Genomic DNA, 24,738 nt, shown 5'->3' with positions numbered 1-24,738 from the left:
CCTCGCTCATCCTGAAGGCTCAGCCTGGAGGCACCCCCTGACCACAGCCCCAAGCACCCCACAGCCCTGGCTGCGCTGTCCCCGGTGCCCGTGGACCCTGCTGGAGCAGCTGGAGGGGCAGCCGTGGAAGGGGGGCAGCAGCCCCGGCCCCTCACCTTTGATCTCCAGCCACTGTTCATAGTCCTCCTCGTCGTCCTCGTCAGGAGACTGGAAGACGCTCGGGCGGCTGGCCACGGGCAGCTGCTTGGCGTGCACGTAGTTCTTCATCTGGCCCGGCGGGCTACTGATGAGGGGGGGCCTCTTCCCGGTGCGCGGGAGCACACGAGGCGGGGCAGCGGGCGCGCTCGGGCGGGCATCTTGGGATACAAGGAAGGATACCCACACTCAAGGTCTGTGGTGCAGGTTTCCTATCTTCCTGCCTAACCTGCACACCCTGAGCCCCAAGTGGCTGGGTTCTTAACTTCTCGCATAGCACTGGTAGGCAGTGGGTGACCAGAAGTGCTCAGGGAGGACGCCACCCCCATTTTACAGATGAGGACCCCTGAGGCGCAGAAAAGAACCTACTGTGGTCACCCAGCCCGGGACTCTGCAGGCGGCAACTCTGGCAGTAGGTGCCTCTGATGCCTATATCCATAGACTAGGGATGTTGCAGCTCTTCCGGATGAGACCTGAACTCCCACGTCCAGCTTACACTCACTGCCTCTGCTTGTCAGTAGCGGGCTGGAGCCAGTCTATTTGGGACTTTTCAAACACGACTCATGGCATGAGACCCTGCAGTGAAGAGCTCAATAGCCCTTTCTCCCTCTCTGTGGGCAAACTTGGCCTTGGGTTAACTGTCTTCACTGTTACCTGGGAAACCTGACAAAGGTTGAAGGTCAGCTGTTTCACCAGTAACTTTCTTACAGTAAAAATGAGACTGGTAAACTGCACAACCACAGATACAGGTGGGCTTCCCACAGGTGGTGATTCTCACACCTGGCGTGTCCCATGGGGCTCCTGTGGGCCGAGCGCACCCGTCCCCCGCCCCCGCCTGAAGAGGGTCCTGTTCCTTGCACCTGGGCTGCCGCTCTGACTCAAGCCTCAGTCCCACAATCCTGGGGCATGCTTAGTCCTGGCCCCTACCCCCTGGATCGAAACCTGGCTTCTTTGTCTCCACTTCTTGGGGGTAAGCATCTAGAGGGCAAGGTCTGCACTCTCCCCTTGGGCGTTTAGCGTGAGGACGAGTAGAATGAGGGCGCTCAATGAACGAGGGGTGAGAGGAACAAGTCTAAGGTGGGACCTGCCATTTCTGAGGTGCTGAGGGACCCTTGGGAGAGAAAGCCAGCAGGGGGAGCTCTAGGAGGAGGTGAGATGGGATGGGGGGGGGCCTGCACTCACCTGTGCTGGTCTGTGCCTTCTGCAACTTCAGAAACTGCTGCAAGAAGCTGCCGTCGTTGGCAAACTTGTTGGAAACATTAGAGTTGTGTGCATTTGCAATTCTAGACCCGAGACAGAGGACAGACAGGGTAAGCCTTGAGAAGAGGGGAGGGAGCACGCCTTGCCGGCCTCAGTCCCACCCCCACCCCTGTGTTCTCACCTACGGGGACCCAAAACAGGCCCCCAAAGATGCCAGGGAACAACTGAGTGCACAGAGCAGTCTTCAGAGTAGTAAGATGGAACAATCTTGTTCTAGTCAGAGCAATCCCACCTGTGCTGGTGTTCTCTCTACCCGCATGTTGACCTTCCAGGTCCAAAGGGCCTCCCCAAGAAGATGGCTCAGAACCACCTGCCACACTTACTGTTAACAAATCATCTGGGCTATCACTGACTCTTACGTCTGTTTTCCCAGCTAGACTGCAGAGTTCTCAAAGGCAGGGCCTATGTCCGTACCTGCATGTGACTGCAGTTCCATGCCTGGCTCAGCCAGCGCTTCTGTGGGTTTCACATGTTTAGAGGAAAATACCCAAAGCAATTTCTTGGTGGGAGAATTACAGGGGAATTTTTTTTTTTTTTTTTTTTTTTTTTTTTTTTTTTATGCGTTACGTGGGCCTCTCACTGCTGTGGCCCCTCCCGTTGCGGAGGACAGGCTCCGGACGCGCAGGCCCAGCGGCCATGGCTCACGGGCCCAGCCGCTCCGCGGCATGTGGGATCCTCCCAGACCGGGGCACGAACCCGTGTCCCCTGCATCGGCAGGCAGACTCTCAACCACTGCGCCACCAGGGAAGCCCTACAGGGGAATTTTATATTTTTATTACTTTCTCTTTTTGAAAAGAATATGTTTTATTTTGAAATAAGAAAAATTTATTTTTAACGAACACAAAAGCAAACCCAGGGGCCTAAATGTTTAATTCAAATTCATCTTTCCTTATCAAAAAAGTGATAGAGGCTCATTATGAGCAAATGGGAACGTGGAAAAAAAACAGAAATGTAGAAAGCAAGGAGAAAACCCTAAAAAAGTCTCCTCACCTCACAAGAGCCACAATTAATACTTTGATACACTTCTTTGATTTGCCCCTTAGATTAGAAATAGAGGAAATAAGGCTGTGATCATAGCATATATTCTACTTCTTTCATCTTTTCCTACAGCATACTATCTTGCTCTAACCTCAGAAACTCCTCGTATGTGCTGCTTTTAGGGGCACATCCATCATACAGACACACCCAATAACTGAAAAAGCTCAGGGAGCCCACAGGTCTGAACTTTTTCCTTTAAAGTTTTATCCTCCTAGAAATCTGTTCTAATGAAGTAAAAGTGGAAAAAAACCTAAGTAGTCAACAAGGGGCACTGGTTAAATAAATTACGAGACATCCATAAGGCAGATGGAGTGGCCCTGAAAAGTTAAATTCTTATAAATAAAGCAACCAAGCACAACGTTAAATGAAAAACAAAAAGGCAGGATATAAAACAGTATCTACAGGGTGGTCCTACTTATGTAAAAATATATTTGACTGAAAAATTGTTACAAAAATCCATCAAATGCAACCAGCACTTGCCTCTGGGTTGCAGGGTTACAACTGATTTTATTTCTTCCTCATTTTCCTCTCCTCTACTTCCCAGGTTTTCTACCACATATATGAATTATCTTTGAAGTTAAAAAACAAAAGAGAGAGAGAAGGCAGTAAAAGTTATTTTATATGAAAGAGAAAGTTCTGCTGATAACCAGCCTTGGCATTAAACAAGCAGGGCTTTCTAGTGACCCTGGCCCTGTCCTCATGCTGTGTGCACCTCCCTCAGGAGTGACAGAAAGAAGGCAGGGACAATGAAGGACAAGAAAATACTTCGGGGGGAATTCTCTGGCGGTCCAGTGATTAGGACTCCGCACTTTCACTGCCAAGGGCCTGGGTTCAATCCCTGGTCAGGGAACTAAGACCCCGCAAGCCATACAGTGCGGCCAAAAAAAAACCCCCAAAAAACACTTCTGGTCAGCAGCATGTCAGCACACGAATTCCACTTGAAAACCACCCATAACAAACGGCAGAGGCTTCCCTGGTGGTGCAGTGGTTAAGAATCCGCATGCCAACGCAGGGGACATGGGGCCCTGGTCCAGGAAGATCCCACATGCCGCGGAGCAACGAAGCCCATGCGCCACAACTACTGAGCCTGCGCTCTGGAGCCCGGCCACAACTAATGAAGCCTGCGCCTGGAGCCTATGCTCTGCAACAAGAGAAGCCACCGCAATAAGAAGCCCTCGGCAACTAGAGAGAGCCCACACACGGCCATGGAAGACCCAACGCAGCCAATAAATAAGTAAATAAATAAAATCTATTTTTAAAAAAATGGCAGGGGTTATCACACAGCTGTTAAATGATGGCTTTTGATGAACAGATAAACAAAACATGGTCCATCCACACAATGGAATATTATTCAGCCACCAAATAAAGGAATGAAGTACTGATACATGCTACAAAGTGATGAACCTTGAAAACATCACGTCCAGTGAAAAGAGCCAGACAGAAAAGGCCATGTATTACATGAAATATCTAGAATAGGTAAATCCACACAGACAGAAAGTAGATTAGTCGTTGTCAGGGGCTGAGGGAAGAGGGAATGGGGAGTGATTGCTAATGGGCAAGGGGTTTCTTTCTGGAGTGACAAAATGTTCTGGAATTAGTGATAACAGTTGCACAATGCTGTGAATATACTGAAAATCACTAGGTTGTATAGTTTAAAAAGTCAATTTTATGGCATGTAAGTCATATCTTAATATGAATAAATAAAACTTTAACACTGTGGCGGTTCTAAAGAGTTGTAATGCGGGGGTTGGGGGGAAGCTTTTCCTTTAAAAAGTGGGGGGCGGGGGAAGCGACATATGAAATTGACCACAATTTAGTGAAACAAAGCAATGACATGGGAAGGGAATATATCAAAATGGTTCTCTTGAGGCAACCTGAATGTTTCTTATTTCTGCAGCACGAGATTCTAAGGTGTTCTAAGCTTTTATAATGGAGAAAACAACCTTATTTTCAAAGCTACCCGTACTCTGCACCCACCCACCTGATGTTCCTTTTTGGCTGCCTGATCCTGGCGCTGAGATCCAGCAGCCTCCAGGGGGCCCTCTTGGAAGCAGTCCTACAGGCCTTTCCCATCTTTGTGCAAGTCCTTCCATAACCCCAGGGGTGACAGTCCACAAGCCCACCCACAGATCACTCAACATCCAGTCCCCATGTTCCTGAACACCCTGGAGGTTCCAACAAGAATAAAGTCTAAGTCCCGCCCTCAAGGAGAAGCCACGGACTCTTAGAAAAGGTGGGAGCTGGAACAGAGCCTTAGTGGAGGGCTAACATGCTCCACACTTCAGATCGCAGAGGAAGGGGCTTGTCTCTGTCAACCTCCAGCCTGAAATTCTTGGATCTTGTCACCCTGATCACACCACACCTGCTCAAAACTCTTGGGTGCCCTCATGATCACACCACCCCTGCTCAAAACCCTTGGGTGGCCTCAGAGTCTCTCAGGACAGTCAGGAGGAAACCCTCTCTCCTGGTTCAGAAACAGCCCCTTTGGTGCAGCAGCTCGAGCTGCCTGACACACAGGGGCTCGCCTCCCTTCTGCCCTTTGCAGTCCTTTCCTGCTTCCTCAAAGGGCTGGCTCTGCCTGGGGCCTTCAGAATGCAGAGCCTCTTCTGCATCCCTACGGCATCTGGGAGCACACTGCCTCATGTTACCTACCAGAGCATCCCTTCACAAGTAGACTGTGAGCCCCATAAAGGCAGAGATGGAATCTGGGTTTTTGCTCCATGCTGTATTCTTGGCCCCTGGCCCACAACAGGTCAGCAGTAAATAACCACTGAGTGAAAGAGCTGGCAGCCATCCTCTGGGCTCCCATACACCCCTTGTTTCTCTCCTGCCACACAGCCTCCTGAAAGTGCACCTGCGTTCCTCCTTGCACCATCAGGCTGTGGCTAGATGCAGAAACACCTCGACTACTCTCGCAAGCAAAACCCTCTGTCGGTGACCCTCGAAGACCCTAATCCAGCCTCAGGGTAGACTTACTCGCCAGGATGCCGGGGCTGAGGGCTGGCCACCTGATTCTGCTTGGCTTTCTGCTCCATTTTGGCTTCAATTTCCCGTTTCTTCTGAGCAATGAGCTCCTCCTGGTGAAGGATGTTCATGTTCATTTTTCCAGACTTGGGAGGAGCAACCCCAAACCACCGGTTAGCCTTTCCTGGGGAGGGAAAAGAAGTACAACAGAAATTACCTTTGCTCCAAAAACATGCCCAGCAGCTGCTACGGGAGCAGCCCAGATGCTGCTGCCCACAGCAACTGACATTCAGATTGACATTCCCACATCTGTTCCTTCATTTATTTAGCAAACATTTACTGAGTTATACACCAGATGCTGTACTTGGTGCTAATCAAGACAGAAGGGGCCTCTGCCCATGTGGGATTCACCTCTGGCTGAGGATACAAAAGACTTGTAACAAAAAAGTAGTTGCAAAATCATGATAAGAGCTCTCTGCTGGAAACAAAAAAAGAGATGAGAAAGCATAACAGAGGACCACCTATACAGCTAGCCAGAAAATAACCTTTAAAAAAGGGGACATTTAAGCTAAAACCAGAAAGATAAAGAGGTGGCTTCCTGAAAAGCCACATGGGGAGTGATCTGGGCAGAGTAAGAAGCAGAGGTCCAATGTGGTCAGAGCAGGCGGTTCCAGGGGTGGGGCTAGCGGGGGTAGGGCAAGATAGGGAGTCTGAGTTTTACTTAAAGGGTTTTAGGAAGTGACTGGGGAGTATTAAGCTGATAAGATCCAACTGGTATTTTTATTTTTAAGATCATTCTGTCTACTGATTGGCCAGAGTGCATAGGCAGCAAGGAGACCAACGAGGAGGCTTACTGGCTCCAAGCAAAAGATGATGGTGTCTTCAGACAAGGGTGGTAGTTGTGGAGATGGATAAGACACCTCGAACGTTCCCCATGGGACTCAAAATAAAATCCAAATTCTGAAAGCCGATTTTCAAGACGCTGCCAGAGATGGCTCCCCTCCCCCACTTCCACTTCATCCCTGACATTCTTCAAAATGACAAGCTCTCAAGGCCTTTGCACTTGCTGTCCCCCTCTGCATAGAAGGCTCTGCCTTCCAGGCCTTCCAATAGTTGGCATCTTCTCATCTCAAATATCTTCTGCTCAAAAAGGCTTTCCTTGACCACCCAATATCAGCAACCTGCACCTCCACTCTCTCATATCATTATAACTCACTCTCTGTAAAGATTTCCTTTTTTGTGTATTGTGATGCCCCAGTAGAAAGTAGCCTTCAGGAAGGCATGGCCCCGTTTTGGTTACACTACATCCTAAGCAACTAGCACAGTGCCTAGCACACAATGAATATTTCTTCTATGTATCCCAGTTTGAGTGGAGGGCTAGGGCTGGGGTGGGGGAAGAATAAGGCTTGTGCTAAAGTAGGAGCTCTAAAGACCCAGGAAAATGTGTACAGGGAGGCCAAGTGCAGTTCGGAAAAACAGCTTTTCCAGAAAGCGGGATACAGGCCAGTCAGGAGCTGCCATGAAGAGAGGCGCAGGACAGCCCAAGGTTGCCACTGGCTCGGGGAGCGGAGCTCTGAGCAGCCCTGAAGGCGGTTATTTCGGAAAGCAGGCGCAGGGAAGATCCCGGTGGCGGCCTTTAAGGAAAGCCTGGCGTCCTCAGCAAACCAGCGGTTGGGGGGGGTGGGCGGGGGCGGGGTAACTGGGTCTGGGGTCTCGGGAGACGGAGGTGGTGCAGAAGCCGCCTCTTCCAGCCACCGGGAAGCTGAGGCTAAGGGCCGGCGGGTTGAGGTAGGCCCGACGGTAGGGCTAAGCAAAGACTCATAGCCCGAAGACCCAGGCAGACGCTTGCGGGGAGGCGGGGGCTGTTACCTGCAACATCCCGGTTGTCCATCTTGAGACTCATCCAATCCCACAATGCTCCGGCGCCACCGGGGGCGAAGGGGTGGTGGTGGCGGGGGGCGCTTGTTATAGTACGCATGGCCTGATGGGAGATGTAGTCCGCGTCGGCAAGCCACGCCCTGCCATTGTTTGGACACCTGGGGTCTTCACCCTAGGAATGCAAACCTCAGCCCATCGGAAATCTCCGGTCACAGTCCCGCGGACCAGAGGGTGTCGCCTTTTCTCAGACCTTCCCGGAGCCGCGGCCACTCCAAATACAAACTACATGTTCCAGGATGCTTTGTACAGAAGCTCTCGCGAGAAACGCGAGGCGCTCCCGGCCCCGCCCCGTGCGCCTGCTTCCGCCTCCCTGTGGCGGCAGCTTGTTGTTGGGGAGGCCAAAATGGCGGCACAGGCGGCGGCGGCGGCTCAGGCTGCGGCGGCCCAGGCAGCGCAGGCCGAGGCGGCTGAGTCGTGGTACCTGGCGCTCCTGGGCTTTGCCGAACACTTCCGCACTTCCAGCCCGCCCAAGATCCGCCTGTGTGTGCACTGCTTGCAGGCCGTGTTCCCCTTCAAGCCGCCGCAGCGCATTGAGGCCCGAACACACCTGCAGCTCGGTTCCGTGCTCTACCACCACACCAAGAACAGCGAGCAGGCGCGCAGCCACCTGGAGAAGGCGGTGAGCGCGGGCTGGGCCGCAAGGGTGGAGGTGCAGGCTCTTTTCCGAGCTTGGGCTGAGGGGTCGCGACCCTGGCGGGCGGCGGCCGCCGGCGCCGCTCCTCCGGGACCTGGGGCGTGACTTCCGCACCAGCAGCAAGACCCCGAAGACGTGAGCCTCTCAGGGGACCCGAGGGAACTCGCCCCGTACCGTACTTAATGTTTCTGGTGACAGGCAGAGGCCTAGGACTCCGGTCCGGGTACTCCGACAGTTGCGTTTTTCAGGAGCAGCAGGGTTGTGCCCCCATCAGTGATGAGGGGAGTCATAGGTGAGAGACAGAGGCCCAGAGCCTAGAGACAGTCGTTTTAAGTCCTGTAAAAGGCAGAACTGGGCGGGGGGTGGGGGGGTGTCTGGATTTCAGGGCCTAGGGCTCCTGCTTTCTCCGTATCTACCTGTGACTTCTCTTCCTCCCACCATCCACTCAACCGTCCCCTTCAGAGGGCAGGCCCTATCTTCCCATGTTGACCTGTGGGATCTTGGTGCCTCAAAAAATGTGGGAAAGTGGCCATCATTGTTCCCTTTCTGGCTGTGCAGTTGTTTCTACTAAGAGCAACACTGCGCTCCTGTCATACGGTGTCTCCATTTGCCGTTTACCCAGCTTTATTCTGCTTAGAGGAGGGACTTCTTTTTTTTTCTTTTTTTTTTAATGGTTACTTTCCTCTCTTCCTGCCAGAGGTATGAGGTGAGTTTTTTTCTTGTTTTTTTTTTTTTTTTTTGATGTTGGGAGTAGGAGTTTATTAATTTATTCATGTATTTTTGCTATGTTGGGTCTTCGTTTCTGTGCGAGGGCTTTCTCTAGTTGTGGCAAGTGAGGGCCACTCACTATCGCGGCTTCTCGTTGCAGAGCACAGGCTCCAGACGCGCAGGCTCAGCAGTTGTGGCTCACGGGCCTAGTTGCTCCGCGGCATGTGGGATCCTCCCAGACCAGGGCTCGAACCCATGTCCCCTGCATTAGCAGGCAGATTCTCAACCACTGCGCCACCAGGGAAGCCCAAGACTTCTTGAATACAGTCAACTTCGATTTTAAAAATGTGTTGATCCTGGGCTTCCCTGGTGGCGCAGTGGTTGGGAGTCCGCCTGCCGATGCAGGGGACACGGGTTCGTGCCCCGGTCTGGGAGGATCCCGCGTGCCGCGGAGAGGCTGGGCCTGCGCGTCCGGAGCCTGTGCTCCGCGGCGGGAGAGGCCCGCGTAATACAAAAAAAATAATAATAATAAAAGTGTTGATCCTGAGGTAAATCTGAACCCACCGGTGGCTAGTAACAAATTGCCTTTGGTAGGATAATCAGATCTTTGTTTTGCAGACTGTAAAGAGTTGGAAGGGGACTTTAGTTCTTTCTTGATCCACTTCCTTGTTTCACGAATGAGGCAGTATGGGCCCAAAGAGGTAAAGTGATTTGCCCAAAGCCACACAGCAACTATTAACAAAATTGAGCTCAAACCTAGGCTCAAGGGCTTCTTTGGTGGCGCTGTGGTTAAGAATCCGCCTGCCAATGCAGGGGACACGGGTTCAAGCCCTGGTCCGGGAACATCCCACGTGCCACGGAGCACCGAAGCCAGTGCGCCACAACTACTGAGCCTGCGCTCTAGAGCTCCCGTGCCACAACTACTGAAGCCCGTGCACCTAGAGCCCGTGCTCCGCAATGAGAAGCCACTGCAATGAGAAGCCCGCGCACCGCAACAAAGAGTAGCCCCCTCTCGCCGCGACCAGAGAAATCCCGCGCGCAGCAATGAAGACCCAACGCAACCAAAAATTAAAAAAATAATAATAATAAATAAATTTACAACAACAACAAAAAATCTAAGGTCAAGATCGCCAGGGTCCATGCCAAGACGATAAGTCGTGGGTTGTTGTTGTTGTTGTTGTTGTTGTTTTTTAATTAATTAATTAATTTATTTTTGGCTGTGTTGGGCCTTCATTGCTGCCGCGGGCTTTCTCTAGGAGCAGTGTGCGGGGGCTACTCTTTGTTACAGTGCACGGGCTTCTCGTTGCAGTGTCTTTTTTTTTTTTTTTTTTTTTTTTGCGGAACGCAGGCCTCTTACTGTTGTGGCCTCTCCCATTGTGGAGCACAGGCTCCAATGCGCAGGCCCAGTGGCCATGGCTCACGGGCCTAGCCGCTCCGCGGCATGTGGGATCTTCCCGGACCGGTGCACGAACCCATGTCCCCTGCATCAGCAGGCGGACTCTCAACCACTGCGCCACCAGGGAAGCCTCGCAATGTCTTCTCTTGTTTTGGAGCACAGGCTCTAGGCGCGTGGATTTCAGTAGCTGTAGCACATGAGCTCAATAGTTGTGGCTCGCAGGCTCAGTAGTTGTGGCGCACGAGCTTAGTTGCTCCACGGCATGTGGGATCTTCCGGACCAGGGCTCGAACCCGTGTCCCCTGCATTAGCAGGCGGATTCTTAACCACTGCACCACCAGGGAAGCCTTATGGTAGTTCTATTTTTAATTTTTTGAGGAACCTCCATACTGTTTTCCATAGTGGCTGCACCAATTTACAGTCCAGCAGTGCACAAGGGCCCCCTTTTCAGGGCTTCCCTGGTGGCACAGTGGTTAAGAATCTGCCTGCCAATGCAGGGGACATGGGTTCGAGCCCTGGTCCGGGAAGGTCCCACATGCCACGGAGCAACTAAGCCCGTGCGCCACAACTACTGAGCCCGCAAGCCACAACTAGTGAAGCCCACGTGCCTAGAGTCCATGCACCACAACGAAGAGTAGCCCCCGCTCGCCACGACTAGAAAAAGCTCATGTGCAGCAACGAAGACCCAGCACAGCCAAAAATAAAATAAATGAAATAAATAAAATTATTTTTTTTAAAAAAAGGGACTTGAACTTAAATAGACGTTTCTCCAAAGAAGATAACCAATAGGCGCATGAAAAGATGCTCAGCATTGCTAGTTATTAGAGAAATGCAAATCAGAACTACATTGAGGCATCAGCTCACACCGGTCAGAATGGCCATCATCAAAAAGTCTACAAATAATAAATGCTAGAGAGTGTGTAAAGGAAAGGAAACCCTCCTGCACTGTTGGTGGGAATGTAAATTGGTGCAGCCACTATGGGGAACAGTATGGAGGTTCCTTAAAATAGAGTTGTTGGGCTTCCCTGGTGATGCAGTGATTAAGAATTCACCCACCAATGCAGGGGACACGGGTTGGAGCCCTGGTCCGGGAGGATCCCACATGCCTCGGAGCAACTAAGCCCGTGCACCAGAACTGCTGAGCCTGTGCTCTAGAGCCCGAGAGACACAACTGTTGATCCCACGCGCCACAACTACTGAAGCCTGTGTGCCTAGAGCCCATGCTCTGCAACAAGAGAAGACACCACAATGAGAAGCCTGCACACTGCAACAAAGAGTAGCCCCCACCTGCAGCACCTAGAGAAAGCCCAGGGGCAGCAACGGAGACCCAGTGCAGCCAAAAATAAAATAAATAAAAATTTTTTTTAAATCTAAAAAAAAAAACCGAAAGATGCCGACAGCAATGTATATATTAAACAACAAAAAAAAGTGGAGTTGTCATATGATCCAGCAATCCCACTCCTGGACATATATCAGGAAAAGATGAAAACTCATTCAAAAAGCTACATGCACTGAAATGTTCATAGCAGCACTGTTTATAATAGCCACAACATGGAAGCAACTTAAATGTCCATCAATGGATGAATGGATATAGAAATGTGGTATATGTATACATAATAGACTACTACTTATCCATAAAAAAGAATTAAATAATGCCATTTGCAGCAACATGGATGGACCTAGAGATTATCGTACTAAGTGAAGTAAGTCAGGCAGAGAAAGACAAATAGCATATGAGATCACTTATATGTGGAATTTAAAATACGATACAAATGAACTTATTTTAAACAGAAAACAGACTCACAGACATAGAAGGCAATCTTATAGTTACCAGGGGGAAAAGCGGTAGGGGAAGGATAAATTAGGAGTTTGGGATTATCAGATACAAAGTACTATATATGAAACAGATAAACAAGGTATAGCGCAGGGAATTACATTCAGTATCTTGTAATAAGCCATAATGAAAAAGAATATGAAAAAGTATATGTAAGAATATATGTAACTTAATCACTTTGATGTACACCAGAAACTAACACAGCAGTGTAAATGAACTATACTTCAGTTAAAAAATAAAAATATATAAGCGCTTGAGCATTTGTGGATTTTGGCATCCTCAAGGGCTCCTGGAACCAATCCCCTGAGGATACTGAGGGACAATTGTATCTTCTCCCATTCTCTCCATTCTGCCTTTTTGTTTTGTTAATAGTTTCCTTCCTGTGCAAAAGCTTTTTAGCTGGGTGTAGTCCCATTTGTTTATTTATTTTTTTAATTTATTTATTTAATTTTGGTTGCATTGGGTCTTCGTTGCTGCGTGGGCTTTCTCTAGTTGCGGCGAGCGGGGGCTACTCTTCATTGCGGTGCGCAGGCTTCTCATTGCGGTTGCTTCTCTTGTTGTGGAGCACAGGCTTTAGGTGCGTGGGCTTCAGTAGTTGTGGCTCGCAGGCTCTAGAGCGCAGGCTCAGTAGTTGTGGCACACGGGCTTAGTTGATCCACGGCATGTGGTATCTTCCCAGACCAGGGCTTGAACCTGTGTCCCCTGCATTGGCAGGCGGATTCTTAACCACTGTGGCACCAGGGAAGCCCCCATTTGTTTATTTTTGCTTTTGTTTCCCTTGCCTGAGGAAACAGATCCAGAAAAATATTGCTAAGGTTGATATCAAAGAGTACACTGCTCATGTTTTCTTCTAGGAGCTTTATGGTTTCAGGTCTTTAAATCTTTCATCCATTTTAAGTTTATTTTTTTATGTAGAGTGAGAAAGTAATCCAGTTTGATTCTTTTGCATGTGGCTGTCCAGTTTTCCCAGCACCATTTTTTAAAAATATTTATTTATTTATTTCTGGCTTAGTTGGGTCTTCGTTGCAGCACGCGGGATCTTTCATTGCAGTGCGTGGGCTTCTCTCTAGCTGTGGTGCGTGGGCTCAGTTGCCCCACAACATGTGGGATCTTAGTTCCCCGGCCAGGGATCGAACCCACGTACCCTGCATTGGAAGGCTGATTCTTAACCACTGGACCACCAGGGAAGTGCCCCAACACCATTTATTGAAGAGGCTGTCTTTTCCCCATTATGTATTCTTGCCTCTTTTGTCGTAGATTAATTGGCTGTATAAGTATGGGTTTATTTCTGGGCTGTCTATTCTCCATTGATCTATGTGTCTGTTTTTGTGCCATTACCATACTGTTTTTATTGCTGTAGGTTTGTAGCATAGTTTGAAATCAGGAAACATGATACCTCCAGCTTTGTTCTTTTTTCTCAAGATTGCTTTGGCTACTCACGGTCCTTTGTGTTTTCATAAAATTTTTAGAATTATTTGTTCTAGTTCTGTGAAAAATACTATTGGTATTTTGAGAGGGATTGCATTGGATCTGCAGATTGCCTTGTGTAGTATGGTCATTTTAACAATATTAATTCTCCCAATCTATGAGCACAGTATAGCTTCCATTCGTTTCTGTAGCCTTCATTTTCTTTCATTGATGTCTTAGAGTTTTCAGAGTATAAGACTTTTACTTCCTTGGTTAGATTTATTCTTAGCTACTTTACTCTTTTTGATACAGTTGTAAATGGGATTGTTTTCTTAATTTTTTTTCTGATAGTTCATTATTACTGTATGGAAACACAACAGATTTCTGTATATTAATTCTGTATCCTGCAACTTTATTGAATTCATTTATAAATTATATTTTTTGGTGATATCTCTAGGATTTTCTGTATATGGTATCATGTCATGTGCAAACAGTGATATTTTTACTTTTTCCTTTCCATTCAGCCTGTTTCTAGCAGTGGTTCATAGTCACTGTATATATATATATTTTTTTTATAAACTTATTTAATTATCTTTGGCTGCGTTGGGTTTTCATTGCTGTACGCAGGCTTTCTCTAGTTGTGGTGAGTGGGGGCTCCTCTTCGTTGCAGTGCATGGGCTTCTCATTACAGTGGCTTCTCTTGTTGCGGAGCACGGGCTCTTGGTATGCAGGCTTCAGTAGTTGTGGCTCACAGGCTCAGTAGTTGTGGCCTACGGGCTTAGTTGCTCTGAGGCATGTGGGATCTTCCGGGACCAGGGCTCGAACCTGTGTCCCCTGCATTGGCAGGTGGATTCTTAACCACTTCGCCACCGGGGAAGTCCAGTCACTGTGTATATTGTCCTTATCATATTTTGCCCACTCAGTGCTGTCAAGGAGAAGCAGCCATGCCTCAGATTGCTTCCTTGTAGCTGCTTGGCTTTTGGACCCATAATTTAAATCCTTATCATCGTGGAGAGTTTTCCCTCGATTTTACAGAACCCTAAATCTTGTGGGGTCTTCCATAGAGCCACAGGGTGCCCTCTGTAGGTCGCATTGTCGTTACACCTGGAAATACCTTTCTTTCTGTCAGGTGCATCCCTACGTGAAAGTTTGTCCAGATTTCAGTTAAAGTGCCATTCTTTGTAATGTTTTCCTTCTTTGGTTGTTTCTGATCTCCTTTTGTGTTGCAATGCAAGCATGCTTTTTTAAAACTTCATTCTTTATTAGCTGTGCATTTTTTCCAAATCACAGAGCTGTCAATTTTTATTCTTTTCTTTCATTCTTTACTGCGTAAAGAATCATATAAGTGCCATAGATAAAACTTTTAATTGACCTCTGAACTTAGTATTACATTCATCTTCCTTAATTATTATTTTCATCATCTTTTGCTTTCCCTATGAGAGACCCTAACCTCGTTTGTAATCACTTTTTTATATATATAAGGGTAGATTATTATTTCTGTTTCCTCAGCTGTATTTGTAAGCTTTCCAGAAGGAATGTGTAATATACTCACCCATCTGCTTCATCAGTTCATTTGTTAAGGGTTCCCATCAGAGGGACGGAGAGTATTTCTCCCTTTCCTCAGCAGCTTTATCCAAGTTGCAGCCATTGGTCTCTCAGTCATACCTGCCTCTGCAGGCCTTCGGAGTACCTGCTGGCTGCCTCATTCCCTGGATCTGTTCAGCAGGTCCTGTAACTATTACAGTGCATGACAAGACAGTTCACCAGAGAGCCTTCTCTTTTTGCTTATGGTTTTGGCAGGGATGGGGATGCATCTACAGAATTCTTTTTTTTTTTTAATTTATTTATTTTTGATTGTGTCAGGTCTTCATTGCTACACACGGGCTTTCTCTCGTTGCGGCAAGCAGGGGCTACTCTTTGTTGTGGTGCGAGGGCTTCTCACTGCGGTGGCTTGTCTTGTGGAGCACAGGCTCTAGGCACGTGGGCTCAATAGTTGTGGCTCACGGGCTCTAGAGCGCAGGCTCAGTAGTTGTGGCGCACGGGCTTAGTTGCTCCACGGCATGTGGGATCTTCCCGGATCAAGACTCGAACCCGTGTCCCTTGCATTGGCAGGCAGATTCTTAATCACTGCACCACCAGGGAAGTCCCCTCAACAGAATTCTTGACTCCTTTGGGACTCTGACTAAATCATTCATGATTATAAGGAATGTCACTTTACATCAAAATCTCTTGGCTAGATACTTTGTGAAGCTATTTCTACAGGTTTTGTCAGATTGTGTTCTTTTTCATTTCATTTTTGCCTTGTTGTCTTTCCTCTTGCTACATACTATTCCTGTGTAAATTTTCAGTCTTCTCTTATATTTTACTGTTTTTCAAACAGTTCCATTTCAGTCGTTTGTGCTTCCACTGTGGAACTGAGAATCTTTATATCTGTACTTAGATGTGTATTTATTTCCCCCTTAACTTTCTTAATTTATCTGGAAAGTGCATCATCATCCTTAGATTTTGCTGATTTGAAAGCCACAGAGGAATAAATGCTACTTCTCTGGAATGGATTGTTCGTTATTTGCTATAATCCAGGCAGTCATTCTTTGGACAGTGGTCTTTAGTGACTGCAGCACCTGTGTTGATGCCATGTTTGCTTTCTCTGTGTGTTTGCAATGGGGCTACTTTTCAGTGGTTGTTCGTCTGACTTAGAAAGCAGCTCCAAACTGCCAGTCAGACACTCCTTAATTGTGCTTCCAGGTTTAGCCCGAGAGTCTATGGCTACCTTCCCAGCAAGTGATTAAAAGCTTCCCTTTCTTATTTTAAGGCCTAAAAGGGCTCAATTCTGGGCCTTTCATCATCAGGCACAGATGGAGCATATCTTTCATCCTTTAGGATCATGGCTGTGTCCTGGTAAATTCCATGCCACATCAGCTGGGAGCAGAACCTGGTACAGAAGCTGCATTTGCAGAACTTGGTGTTAAGCATTTTCATGGAAGAGTATCTGTGCTTCCTCCTGTTCGCATTTCCATTTTCTTCACTCATTCTCTGAGTCTCCCCTGACTTCAGGAAGTAAAATGTCCCTGAAAAGTTGCCCCTGTCTCCCCTGCAACCCCAACTTCTTCCGGTTCCTGCCTGGGAATTATTACAGTATTCTTGGTGCTTTCCACATGCCAGGCCCTGCGTTCATGGTTCTTGGAGCACTGTCTCTTTGGATCCTCACCAAACCCACAAGGTAGAGACCACTTCCGACTTGCCGATGGCAGTACTGACCGGGATGCTTGTAGCCGTGGTCACATGGCAGAGAGAGGCAAGGCTGGCTCCTAAATGTTGTGCTTCCATCCCAGAGGAGTTGCAGTTGATAACTATTTCTACACATTTTGGTGACTTAAAAAAACCTGATTTTTAAGAAAAACTTACCTTGGTTATGAGGTACAAGAAGCCTTGAAACACTCAGCCCTGAACTGAATGCCCTAGGAATGAGAAGTGTGCTGATCCCAGCCCTTCCACCCTTCAGGGTGCATGCTAGCCCTGTGGTGACCCTTGCTTTTCCTGAGAACCCCAAGGTGACCCCAGAGGCTTCTGGTAGGGTCATTCACATCTCTGCCTCACACCTGCAGGCTTCCTGGCAGTGACGGGACTCTCACTTTGGCTGCTTTCGCATGACAGGAAGAAGACATAAAAGTTATATTTTAGTGTTACAAAGTAAAACATAGGTTGAGGTAGCAACCTTGGGTAATTTGTGAGATGGACGTATTTTCTAATATCTAGATTTCTGATTATGAATTTATGTTACAAGTTTAAAAAGGTACAAAAGCAAAGTGATTTGATTGGCTTCTGACTGAGAGTCCTGGGGAAGTGACTGGCTCTCCATGACATGGAGCTAGTCCTACAGCTTCAGAAATGGGTCATCTTGGGGACGGCTCAGGTGTCACTGACACTGATGCCTGAGCGAGAAACAGCGACGTTTAAAGACAAGGAGATGTCTGATGCCACTTAGGAATTAGAATTTTGTGTTTAAAAGGCATAAGCCTGGGCTTCCCTGGTGGCGCAGTGGTTGAGAATCCTCCTGCCAATGCAGGGGACACGGGTTCTGTCCCTGGTCTGGGAAGATCCCACATGCCACAGAGCAACTAAGCTCGTGCGCCACAACTACTGAGCCCACATGCTGCAACCGCTGAAGCCCGAGCTCCTAGAGTCCTTGCTCTGCAACAAGAGAAACCACCATAATGAGAAGCCCACACACCACAACGAAGAGTAGCCCCCACTTGCTGCAACTAGAGAAAGCCCTCGCGCAGCAACGAAGACCCAATGCAGCCAAAAAAAAAAAAAAGGGCATAAGCCTCAGTTCTCTGGCCACTTGTGCATGAGGAAGCCCTCATTTCCTTGTGAGGATAGATAAAGTCATCATTCATGCAACAAATGTTTCCTGAGAGCCTCCCGTGTGTCAGCCCCTTCTAGGCACTGGGGACACAGAATCATGATGAGGCACATTATGGGGCTTTATCCAACATCCCCAGTTTGTGTGTGTGTTGAGGGCTGGTGGCCCACAGTGCATGCATGAGAGAATGGTGGCAGATCATGGCTCTGGGAAATGGATGCTAAGGACCACTAGGATCCAGCTCCTCCAGGAGTTGGAGTGTTGCTAACTCCCATGTGGGTCCACACCTCAAACTTTGTCCTCTGGCCCCTAGAGCAGCGCTCCTGACAGCCTCTCACACTGACAGACAAGGCCTTCCAGAAGGTTTGAGTCTTCAAACTTCACACATTACTTTTCAGCTCTCCCCGTGGTCACGAAAGGCCCCAGGGGGATGTGATGCTCTTTCTCCAGCCCTCAGGTCAGAAAACAGAACTGTCAGAGATAGAAACTGATCATTAACAGACACATCTGACTTATAGAAAAGAGATGTTAGTGGGGTCCAGCCCAAATGTCTACTGAATAGATGTTAACCACATAAAATCCCCAAGTGAAGAGACATTTGATGGGCCCATGTGGGCCTGGGCCCAGCAGCACAGGCCAAGGCGCTGGAGAAGTCGGCATAGTGGGGCCCTCCCCAGGCAGTAGGCAAATGGCTGTGTCCCCTCACAGTCTGCCCACCATGGACATACTTCTGTGGACTGTCCTCACGTGAATTTGGAGTATGCCTTGTGCAGTTGGGAGAGCATCCCTGGGGCACAGACTCATAAGGAAGGCTTCTTCGCCCCACTGGAGGAGTTTCACCTCTTGTTGCCCTCTTCACCTCTGTTGGGGAACAGTGACACACAGATGTAGTCAGCTTTACGCCAGGTCCTGAGGCATGGCCAAGCTTGACTTGGAAACTCAGCTGTAGGTGGTGGATTTACTGAGCCCACTCCGCCTTGGCTGCCAGGCTGGGTTGTCGAGAGCAAGCCACACGGCGCTCCGAGTGGAAGGCAAATGCTTCTCATGTGTGTCTTTATCCATCCTGTACTCTCTCTAAAGGGCTCCCCTTGAGTATGGAGGCCTTGCCTGAGATATGTCTTGCATGTGGAGATTAAGTTATGGAATTACAGAATCTTGAGGTGGGACCAGGTCTTAGCGTGTCCCTCACCAAGCTTTTTAGTCACAGAGTTTCCTACACGGTGTCTTTGTCCATCCTCCCAGTTGGTGGCCTTCAGGAGTGTCTCTAGCTCGACTGCCCTTCCCAGTGAGGAGGAGTGGCTTCTGTAGAAAGCTGTGTGTACCAGCTTCATGATGTCACACGAGGCTGGAGCTAGGCCTGTCCCCACTGTCCATGTAGATGGTATTCAGCCAAGGAGCCTCACTTGGGGCCACACTCCTGGCAGCAGGCACTGGCCGTGTCCCTCTTGGGACCCTGAGCTCCTCCTGACCCTGTTGCAGGGGAGCCTTGGGAGGGGACACCCGGGCTGGCTGCGGAGTGCCTTTTTGCTGGGCTCTATGTGCACGTGCACTTGTATGTGTGTGTGACAGACACAGGAGCCTGGTGGCTCTCCATGTTCCCTCTTTCTCTCTGTTCTGTCCCTCTCCTCTACTCCCATAGCTCCCCCTCCTGGCCCACCTGTGTCTCTGAGGCAGCTGTCTCCAGACCAGCTCCAAGTCTTGCCGAGCCTCTTTGGTGACTTCCCTGGCCACCACTCAGCCTCAGAGACATCTCGAGCTCCAAGGCTGTCCCGCTGGCGTCACTGGCCTTTCTCCCTGGTGGCCAGCAGACCCATGGGCCTTCAGCCTCTTTCCTCTTTCTCCTCCTCTCTCTGCGTCCTTTGCTGCATCGAAGATGCTCTTAAAACTTGGATCTGATTGGGTGCTTTTGTTTTATGCGTCTGACTGGGTCAGGCTCCAGGGGTGACATCGGGGCATTCTTACCCACAGTCACATGAGTGGCACAGAGACCAAATGGGCCTTCCAGCCTCACCTCCCTGGCCCTCTGCTCTTCTTTGCCTGGAGCACCTCCCCTTCCTTCTTTGCCTGGTAACACCCATACTTACATCCTCATCCTTCAAGGCCCAGCCCCAGACACCCCAACCCCCCCCACCTCCCTCCACATGCGCGTGCGTGCACACACACACACCACACACACATACACACCACACGCACTGTTCTCCCACAGAGCATGGCAAGTAAGAGTCTTCTGTTGGGCTCTGGATCTGCCTTCCAGCAACTTCTGAGACTCTGAGAATGTTTGCAGGACGAGTGGGTCAGCAGGAACAGCGTCAGGTATATGCTTGAGTCCTTGATAGTCTGACAGACTATGGTCAGTGTGGTGGTGTGGCAGACGGTCCTGGGACCTCACCGCCTCCTGTTGGAATGTGAAACTCCAGGGCACAGTTATGGCCAAGTGGGAGCATGTCGTTATCTGAACCACGTCCCAGCCTGTGTACTAGCAGAGAGGGATGGTGAGCTCAGAACTCAGAATCATCCCTGCTACCCCTGGCCAGGTGCTGCCCACACCAGTCCTTCCTGGAGTACTCTTCCCTCCCCTCTGAGGCTAACTTTGCTCATTTCCAAACATCTTTTAAATGTCACTTCTCCAGGAAGGACTGACACCCACAGACCGACTCTCTAATTGTAATTAATTCCTCACGTCATGATTTGCTCTTGGCGTACTACAGTGAGTGTCATGTGGTGGCCCCTCTGTGCTCCTTCCCCTTGTGAAGCATTGCTGCTGTAGTGGGAGAGGGCTCCAATTCTGACTCCGGAGCCTGGCAGGATGGGAAGCCCGTGAGTGGGGGAGCAAGTTCATGTTCCCTTTACCCCAGACACGCCCTGGTTGCTGGACTAGAGGAAAAGCAAGCCCACCCTCTTAGGCTGAGCAGTCCATCTTCCCACTTAACCAAACACCTGCAGCCTTTGGTGACAAGACAACCTGTGTAAACCCCAAAGTGGAGCCAGTTAAGCAGGTGCAAAGCGTATGGTTGAGAATTAATGCTTTTTTCTTTCTCTTTCAGTGGTTGATATCACAGCAAGTATCCTTTTCTTGGTACTGTTCCCTTTAAGGAAAACTCTTTCTAAATAAAAAAAATGTGTTATAAACTTGAATCCTACCTATAATGCACACCTTGGGTTTGGGCTTTGCCCCACAGATTACCTGGAGCATCCCTTCAGACCAGTAGCTTCTCCCTGGGTGCTGTGCTCCTCTTCATGCCCCAGCCTCTAGCTCCACACCCAGCCAGCAGCAAGCTCAGGGATTACTGGGGGAATATGTGAACTAGGGGTTTTAGAGCGGGTGGGGATATGCCCGTCCGGCCAGTCTCTGCAGTGCAAGAACGCTGAGCTGTGGCCCTTTTTTTTTTTTTTTTTTTTTTTTTTGCGGTACACGGGCCTCTCACTGTTGTGGCCTCTCCCGTTGCGGAGCCCAGGCTCCGGACGCGCAGGCTCAGCGGCCATGGCTCACGGGCGCAGCCACTCCGTGGCATGTGGGATCCTCCCGGACCGGGGCACGAACCCGTGTACCCTGCATCGGCAGGCGGACTCTCAACCACTGTGCCACCAGGAAGGCCTTGTGGCCCTTTTAAACTGACCATTTTGCAGTGTCTCTACTTCCTTAACTGGACATCATTAGATCCCGCAGTTTGAAGATGTTAAATTTGAAGCAGCAAGTCTTTTGTCTGAATTATACTGTCAAGAGGTAAGAACATATGAAGGTTTCTGAAAGCAAACTCCCTCTCCCTGTAGCAAAGCACAGTGGCAAACTGGGACTCTCAGGAGTGGACTCCCTTCCGGCTTTTAAGACTTCTCATAATTTTCTTATCTCCCACACCTGGCATGGGGCAGCCATGGGTGATCACTTGCTAACAAAGGCTAGCAGAATCTTTTTCTACCGAGGACTGTTGGAAAACAGCCTTGTTCCTAGGCTAAAGGTGATTAGTTCCTGAACAAGTTTATATAGTTTAAACTTAGGCTAAAGATGATTCCTAGGCTAAAGATGATTAGTTCCTGAACAAGTTTATATAGTTTACCTTAAGCTGGTTCCTGATGTCAGGTGTAGCTGAAAATTGCCCTTCCCAGCGTTGAGCAGTGACCCCTTTTCATGCCCCTGACCCCTCTCTCTGGTTGCAGAACAGGAAAGACAGCAATTGTTATCAATTTGACTGTTCAGGATTTTGAACTAAAGCTAGTTTCCGTTTAGTCGAGTGGGGAGTTATTTTAAGGTCGATACAAAAACTTCCCAGCCAGTGAGTCTAATAAAATATCTTTTCTTCTTTAATCAAGCACTTTGGCAACCCACAAATCCTTTGGTAAGTGTGAACAGGAATGGCCTTCTGGCTCTGCAGCTGCTGCATAAGGAATCCAGCTTGTTTTTTCCTCCCCAAACTTCACTGTTTCCTTTCAGAATTCCGTTGATGCAGCAAAGCCACTGCTGCGGAAAGCAATCCAGATCTCACAGCAGACCCCGTACTGGCACTGCCGCCTGCTCTTCCAGCTTGCTGTGAGTACTGCGGGCCCGGCCGAGATGCGTGGGTGCCTGTTGGGGGCCGTGACCTTGGGGCACAGCTGCCTCAAGTACAAATAAGCAGACTCTGGGACACATGGGTCTTCCTCAGGCTGCTGTACTGAGCGGATGGGGACACGGGAACGTTTCTTTGACCTGCTCACAAGTCCCCTCCAGACTGTCGCCAGGAGGCGGTACTCCCAGGGTGGGCCTCTCAGTCAGCAGCACCTGGGGTGATTGGTGGGAGTGTCCTTCCCCTGGAGCTGACTTGGGGCCTAGTCTTCATGTTTCTCTCCCTCCTGTTGCTCCCTTTGGCCTGCATTCATCAAAATTTAGGGAGCATTTCTTGCCAGAGGTCCACTCTGTTTTCTGAGAGCTGTGCAGAGATTCCAAGGGACTGCCTATTGAGCAAGAAACGCTGGAGTCAAGCCTTTTCTCCTAGAGCCCACTTTTGGGGCCTGCTGGGGTATAGCCTCACCCTGGTCTCCACACAGCCCCTCTGCCCTCAGCCTCCCTTAAGCTCCTCAGATGTAGGTGGTGCCTGGTCCCTGCACTCTGAGATGCTCAGCTGGTGAGGGGCTCTCTACACTGGGCTTTCCTGGCTACAGTGGAGGAGTCTGCAGGCCGCGGGCTGGGTAGACTCCTTCATGAGGAGTGCCTTTTCATCCTGGGGTCTGCCCACACCTCCCCAGCACTGGCCATCCTCTATCCTCTCCTGACCCTGACACAGCCTACCCACCAGGCCACCTCTCGCCCACCCTCCACGATAAAGCTCCATCACCTGCCTGAACACACAGTGGGTGCTGGGCTGCAAGTGTCCCCTGCTCCCTGGGGGAGCATTAATGCCAGGAGGATTTGGCTCAGAGGGTCCCCTGCTGAGAAGAGCTCACCTAGCCTGGGCCCCTGCCTTCCCTCCGGGCTTTTTTCTGCCCTGCACGTGCGCTGTCCTCCTTTTATCCTCCATGTGCTTTTGTGCCTGCTGGCAGAGGAGGAAGCAGGCCAGGCCGTGAGTCACCTGCCTCAGGCCACAGTATTGGTTTGTGCTGTGAGCACGGATCCCAAGATCGCAACCAAGGCCCCACAGGTGTCCCTGCCTTTCAGCCTGTCAAAGCTTCTGGGTTTGAAACTCCCATAGGTACTTACCCCTGAAAGAGTCCCTCCTTGTTTGAGGCTCCTCTGGCTTCTCCCCTAGTGACCACCCCCTGAAGGTGACCTGGGAAGCATTCAAACATACTCGCACAGCCTTGGAGGGGTCTGCACCTGTGAGTGTTAACTGCTGGCTGTATGCACCATTAAGCGTAGATGATGTACACTATAAACGAAGTGGAGTTCTGTACCCAAACACTGTCGATGAGATAATATGCTTAGTTTAGCTGAAAACTGACACTGAGGCAATTTTGTTGATGTAGGGAGGTTCAGTTTAACTCACCAGCCATAAGGTCAGGTACTGTAAAGCAAGTGGTTTGGAAATGAGGGTCATTGTTCTTTCTTCTTTTCAGCAACTGCACACACTTGAGAAGGACCTGGTGTCAGCCTGTGACCTCCTGGGTGTGGGGGCGGAGTACGCCCGGGTGGTGGGATCTGAGTACACACGGTAGGCACCCTCTCCCTGGGCCCCTCCTCCTCTTACTTGGAAAGAATTTGGCCATCTTGATCCTGGACAACAAATAGAAATGGCATTTCAGCATGAAACGATGGCCACCCTTATACATAGTAAGAGACATGCAAATTAAGGCAGCACCGAGATGCTGTTGCCCCATCGATTCGTGAAGTAAGGAGTTGTTGAGTTGACTGTGAGGGTGAGGGGCAGCTGGCATTCTCAGTACCATCAGCACTTGCACGTTTCTAAGATCTCTTGAAATAAAAAGGGCTCGTATGATTTTCTGGGTTGATCCCCTTCCTGGTGCAGTGCGAGAGTGGTGCTTGTAGAGAGTGTGGGCAGCATGCTTGGCAACCAGTGTCCCCAATCAGGGGATACCCAGGAGTTTTTAGATACATAACAGGAGACAGTAAGTGGACATTTGTGTAAAAGAAGGGACATAGGTTCATGTTATGCGTGAAACTGCTTAGACTACCTGGAGGCTAATGCCCTGGGGTTGGGGTCAGGGGTCAGAGGCCATCAGTGCTTCACTGTGTGCCCTCTAAGAGAGCCTCCAGTCTGTCTCTTTTTCCCCTAAAGAGAAGAATCCTCTGTAGTAGGATTCCAGACTCCAGGTAGCAGCGCTCTTATTCTGTTGTGTGCATTGGGATTCTGGAAACACAAAATCTAAGCTTGTCCCATGGGGTTATTGGGACAGAACAGTCCCTAACTCCATTCTCTAAGCTCTGGACTTGCAAGTGCTCACAGCGGTCCACACAGTTCCCCACAGGCTGTCATCCCTTGACCAACCTGCCCTGGGATGGACACTCACACAGTCTGGTCTGTGTTCCTGGCCCATCTTATCCTCTTCGTGCTGTGGCCATCACTGGAT

The 24,738-nt window shown here is 49.5% G+C and overlaps 2 protein-coding genes across 7 annotated transcripts in view; one reads left to right on the top strand and one right to left on the bottom strand.

Annotated features, from left to right (window-relative positions):
• Positions 1-7,479, bottom strand: part of SUGP1 (SURP and G-patch domain containing 1) — a 30,131-nt gene extending 22,652 nt beyond the window's left edge. For 2 of the 3 annotated variants that reach the window (XM_032627766.1, XM_032627767.1), the window contains exons 1-4: positions 7,327-7,478; positions 5,470-5,641; positions 1,378-1,478; positions 156-356 (exon numbers count right to left, since the gene is read on the bottom strand). In XM_032627766.1, coding sequence (XP_032483657.1) covers positions 156-356; positions 1,378-1,478; positions 5,470-5,641; positions 7,327-7,435 — 583 coding nt within the window. In that variant the 5' untranslated portion in view covers positions 7,436-7,478. Of the gene's footprint in view, positions 1-155; positions 357-1,377; positions 1,479-5,469; positions 5,642-7,326 lie in introns of all 3 variants that reach the window. The other variant, XM_032627765.1, reaches the window with a different exon arrangement.
• Positions 7,480-7,713: 234 nt separating this feature from the next.
• The window catches only part of MAU2 (MAU2 sister chromatid cohesion factor), a 33,411-nt gene continuing 16,386 nt past the window's right edge, over positions 7,714-24,738 (top strand). For 2 of the 4 annotated variants that reach the window (XM_032625683.1, XM_032625684.1), the window contains exons 1-5: positions 7,716-8,014; positions 20,784-20,801; positions 21,398-21,463; positions 22,169-22,264; positions 23,767-23,861. In XM_032625683.1, the coding sequence (XP_032481574.1) occupies positions 7,739-8,014; positions 20,784-20,801; positions 21,398-21,463; positions 22,169-22,264; positions 23,767-23,861 (551 nt within the window). In that variant the 5' untranslated portion in view covers positions 7,716-7,738. Of the gene's footprint in view, positions 8,015-15,431; positions 20,053-20,783; positions 20,802-21,397; positions 21,464-22,168; positions 22,265-23,766; positions 23,862-24,738 lie in introns of those variants that run through there. The other 2 variants (XM_032625682.1, XM_032625685.1) reach the window with 2 other exon arrangements.

This window comes from Phocoena sinus, chromosome 3 (assembly GCF_008692025.1).
Source record: "Phocoena sinus isolate mPhoSin1 chromosome 3, mPhoSin1.pri, whole genome shotgun sequence".
Classification (NCBI taxonomy): domain Eukaryota; kingdom Metazoa; phylum Chordata; class Mammalia; order Artiodactyla; family Phocoenidae; genus Phocoena; species Phocoena sinus.
This window is presented reverse-complemented; position numbering and strand designations above follow the sequence as displayed.